At 35.9% G+C, this 4,493-nt stretch overlaps 1 protein-coding gene across 1 annotated transcript; it reads right to left on the reverse strand.

Annotated features, from left to right (window-relative positions):
- Nucleotides 1-3,376: 3,376 nt before the first annotated feature.
- Nucleotides 3,377-4,076, reverse strand: LOC141681744 (amino acid permease 6-like). The gene is made up of 3 exons (XM_074487106.1): nucleotides 3,947-4,076; nucleotides 3,717-3,841; nucleotides 3,377-3,604 (listed from the first exon to the last, which is right to left on the reverse strand). Exons 1-3 carry the CDS (start codon nucleotides 4,074-4,076, stop codon nucleotides 3,377-3,379), a joined length of 483 nt encoding a protein of 160 aa, XP_074343207.1.
- Nucleotides 4,077-4,493: the final 417 nt, after the last annotated feature.

Genomic DNA, 4,493 nt, shown 5'->3' on the forward strand with positions numbered 1-4,493 from the left:
CCTTAGTTTTTTTGGAAGATTTGGAGGTAGAAGCTCATCAGTAGAATGGACCTCCCAGAATTCTTCTCCCTTTAGTGCTTCTAGAGGGAAGTTATATGATGCCAAAAACTTCTGTTTCTTGTAAAAATCAGAGACATAATCCACAGGGTGATACCTCGTATCATGTATTGCAGCAATGGCATGTTCACAAGGTATGCCAGTAAGGTCATACCTCCTACAATCACATAATTTTGTATCTAAGTCAACTGTAACAACTCTTGTACCATGTTTGACACTATACCTGGTTGCACCATTCCAGCTAGCTCTCCAGTTTCTGGATTCAGTAACAAGTATGTCCAGCTTCCTTTTTATTCTTGGGCAAAGTTGTGCATCACTTCTGATCATAGAATCCCTATTCAATCTGATTCTTGTCAATAGCTTGAAATGAATTTCTTGCATCATTGTCAGGAGAGGCATGTACCTAGTAACATGTAAAACAGTAATCATTATATTTTATCCAAAATATTTTGTAAACATTAAAAGTTCCAAATAGTTGAAGTTATTTGTACCTCTCATGTATAATCCACGCATTAAATGACTCACTCATGTTGTTTTCTCGTTATCAGCCTTGCAGAATGTGCTGAAATGTGCCTTAGTCCAAACCTTCGGGTCCAGCTTGTGAAGATGTTCATGTGCTGGCTTTGATAACCTTTGCAGCTCTTTCATTGCCCTTGCATGTGCTGCAGGATAGGGTGACATACAAGCATTCCAGAATGCCCTCTTCAAGTCCAGAGATGAAAACCTAGCAAATAAAAACAACTCAGGATACAAACAAAAAATTCATATGTAAGTAAGAGATAAAATGCAAAATATGTAAATGTCTAACCTTTTCCTGTAGTTACTATATAAATGTCTTGCACAGTATCTATGTTCCACTCTAGGGAGGAGCTCTTTCAGTGCATTATCCAAGCCTTTCTGCTGATCTGAGATTATGGTGTAACCAAAACCATCACCAAGACTGAGATCTTCACTTAGCAACTCAGTAAACCATTTCCAACTTTCTGTATTCTCACTTTCCACAACACCATAAGCTATGGGGTACATTTGATTATTACCATCCCTCCCCATAAATGATAGCAACTGACCACGACAAATTGTCTTCAAAAAACATCCATCAAAACCAATAACAGGCCTGCATCCAGCGTTCCAGCCTTTCTTTAAAGCATGATAACAAAGGTAGATTCTTTTAAACTTATTGGAATCACCCTCATTCGGCCTTGTGGTCCTAATCTGCACTGTATTTTAAGGGTTGCTGGTAAGAATCTCATGTGCAAAGTCCCTTAGTCTTGAGTAATGGTCTTTCAATGCCTCATGTACACCCTCTAGTGAAGCCTTTCTCACTCTTAAAATCTTAATCCTAGGAACCTCTATCTCCAACTCCTGCTTGATAGCCTCTGCCATTTCCTTCACTTTCCATTGTGGATTTTTTCTTATCCTGTCCCCATACAACTCTGTCAGATATTTCACACTAGCAAGCTTATTTGAGTATGGCTTACTGTAGTTATGCTCATCAAATAAGGTCTTGATAGTGCAGTTGTCTGAATCTTTATCTTTACTGCACCAAATGTAGAACTTGCATTCAGCTTCACAACTAACTTGACATCTCTGTGCATCATTTGTTATAAACTGGACTCCTCTTCTCTCCATAACTCCATATTTCCTAACAGCATCTCTAAACTCTGCCATGCTTGCAAATTTCATTCCAACCTCCCATTTTATTGTGTCACTCTTTTGCCCATATTTCACACTATTTCTTTTTCTTTTCTTGATCTTGGGGTTGGGAGGGCCAATATAGCCAATTTTGTGATTTTCATCTTCACTGAAGATGAATCTGACCTTAGCTCATCAGAAGCATACTCAGAATCATCACTTAAACTCATCACTTTCTCTCTAACTTCAAGAAGATTACCATTATTCTGCTTCAAGGAATCCTTATATTTTATCTTTTTCTCTCTAAACTCTCTCAACTCTTCATCACTGTCACAGAAAGAATCATAGCCTTTCTCATCTTCAGATTCATCACTCTCAGTCTCTACATCATCTCCCTCATAACCATATTCTGGATCATCAGGATCACTACATCCCCACTTCCCCCATTACCATCTTCCCCTCCCTGGTTACCATTTTCCCCTGCTTGATTTTCATTTTCATCTCCCTGATTATCAATTACCTCATCCACATCATAGTGATCAATATACAAATTAATTTTACCAATTGGTTTATGAATGTCTACCATAGCTCTCACAGTACTATCATCATACAAAAGTCTCATACCACTTTCAAAAGTCAGACCATCATTTTTAAAATACACTAAGTCAGATTTTGCATAACCACATTTAACAGCAAAATCATCCAAGTCTCTAAACGAAAACAAGTCAGAGTCAAAGCCAGGTATAACTTCTACAACACCACCTACATACTTTGGTTTAGGTTTATGTTCAAAATCCCCATGGTGATGTATGTAAATAGTAACCGACGAATCCATACTGTCAATTAAACCCAAGAACAAAAACAAAAAAGGTACGGTTTCAATAATAAACATATATAAATCACAAAAACCACAACTATTATTTATCAACACATATCACACAAATATACAAGGACATGCATCATACATATACAGGCTCGTAGAGTTTGTTCAAGATCGATTAAATGTACCTCTCTCACTGAAGAAGATTTGCGAGCAAGATCGAAGCAGATTTGCAGTTGAATTGATGGCCAATTGAGTTTTCTTCGAGAGCAATTGAGCAATTAGGGTTTTTAATCCCCAATTTTTTTTATCTCTGTTATGTTAAATTGTGAGGATATATTATACATATAACTATTATTTAATTTTCTTAATATATATTTAGAACACGTTAGACGCCAAGTATCTGCCACGATGTTGCCACATACTCTCCACTTTGACGTCGTTAATTTTTCTGTTAGGTCAACTGGTCAATGTAACGGCGTTGTCATTATCCGCTACTAGAGTGGTACATTAGAGACCCTGATAAAAATAATGAAGATTTTGATATTAGGCCCTCACTTCAGTGACCAAAGTGATATTTAACCCGAAACACAAATTCACAAAAATTTAATACAAATTAAAATTTTAAATTTAGAAATTTATTTTGTACAGTATAAGAATGTATTTTCTTCTATACCGCAGAAGGGAAATCTAGCCTAATTTGTTAAAAATTTATCAAATTCAAGTAGCACAATTATAGTTATATCAACAATAAACCTGAAAAGCTGTCCAAGTAAATCACATACAAACAATATCTTTAAAAATTAATAATTTCACCTTTACTTGTTTGGTATATGAACAAAGGAGTTGATAAAGGATTATTAGTACCTAGTAACCCCCGAAAAGATTAATAGTAAGGCATATGTTAGCAATATCTACAATCCAAAAAGGCTTGAAAGAACTGAAACCAGCTAACAAATTTCCTGGTACAGCATTTCCAAATGCAGCATATCCCGTCAAAGCAAAAAGCAAATACAACTTAGAAGTCGTTGTGATTGCAATTGAAATAGCATTCTTCATAACTTTCTTCTCCTGTGCACTCCATTTAACTGTGTCCTGTATTAAAGTTGTAGAGGGAAATTTTTAGAAAAAAAAAATTAACTGGTCTACTTCCAATTGATTTTAATGTGTGTGCGTGTTTTCCATATATAAAATGGGAAGGACCTACTTGAATGTTTATAAGATTAGTAGAGAAAGAATATGCGAAAGCGATGTCTCCTATGGCTGAAAGAATGTTCCATATCTTATCTTCATCGGGGAATCCTGCCAGAGTACTCTCAAATGGTCCGTTTCCTTCACATGTACATGATAAACTTTTTGAATCATAACGAGAGATACAGTCCTTTAAAAATGATACGTAGATGCTATTTGTTCATGAATGTGCATGCAGTTGAATACCTTGAAGTATTTTTGCCAAAGACAGAGCAATGCCAATAAGAGAATAAGTAAACGACATGGCAGAGGCAATTTTGGAGACACAGGAGAGCTTGCGGAAGTTTGGTATTTGGCTTAAAACAATTTGCACCATCCCATAGATCATCATGAATCTATTGTTGTGTGTATGACACTTCTTCTTAGAGCCGCACTTGATAGACCTGACATGTAGTTAACATTCTGGAAAATGTCAGGTATAGTGCTCTGATCAAGCATGTAATTTTGTTTTTTAGATGTTTATATTGTGCATAGATTGGATTCTATATATCATGTTCGGAAAATGGGGGTAGTTCCCCATTTTCAAGTCAATTTGAGCTATAATTTGAGTGGACCATGCATCATGCATGTAATGAGTGACACTTGGAATGTGTTCTCCGAGAGAGTTTTACGAGATACTTTGAATCACTTAAAATGACTAAAAGATAAATGAGATATGATCATCTAAAGTTAGCCTTTGAATAATGGAAATTTGTGAAAGACTACACATGTCGGAATTATGTGATGCACTACT

This window comes from Apium graveolens, chromosome 1 (genome assembly GCF_009905375.1).
Source record: "Apium graveolens cultivar Ventura chromosome 1, ASM990537v1, whole genome shotgun sequence".
NCBI lineage: Eukaryota > Viridiplantae > Streptophyta > Magnoliopsida > Apiales > Apiaceae > Apium > Apium graveolens.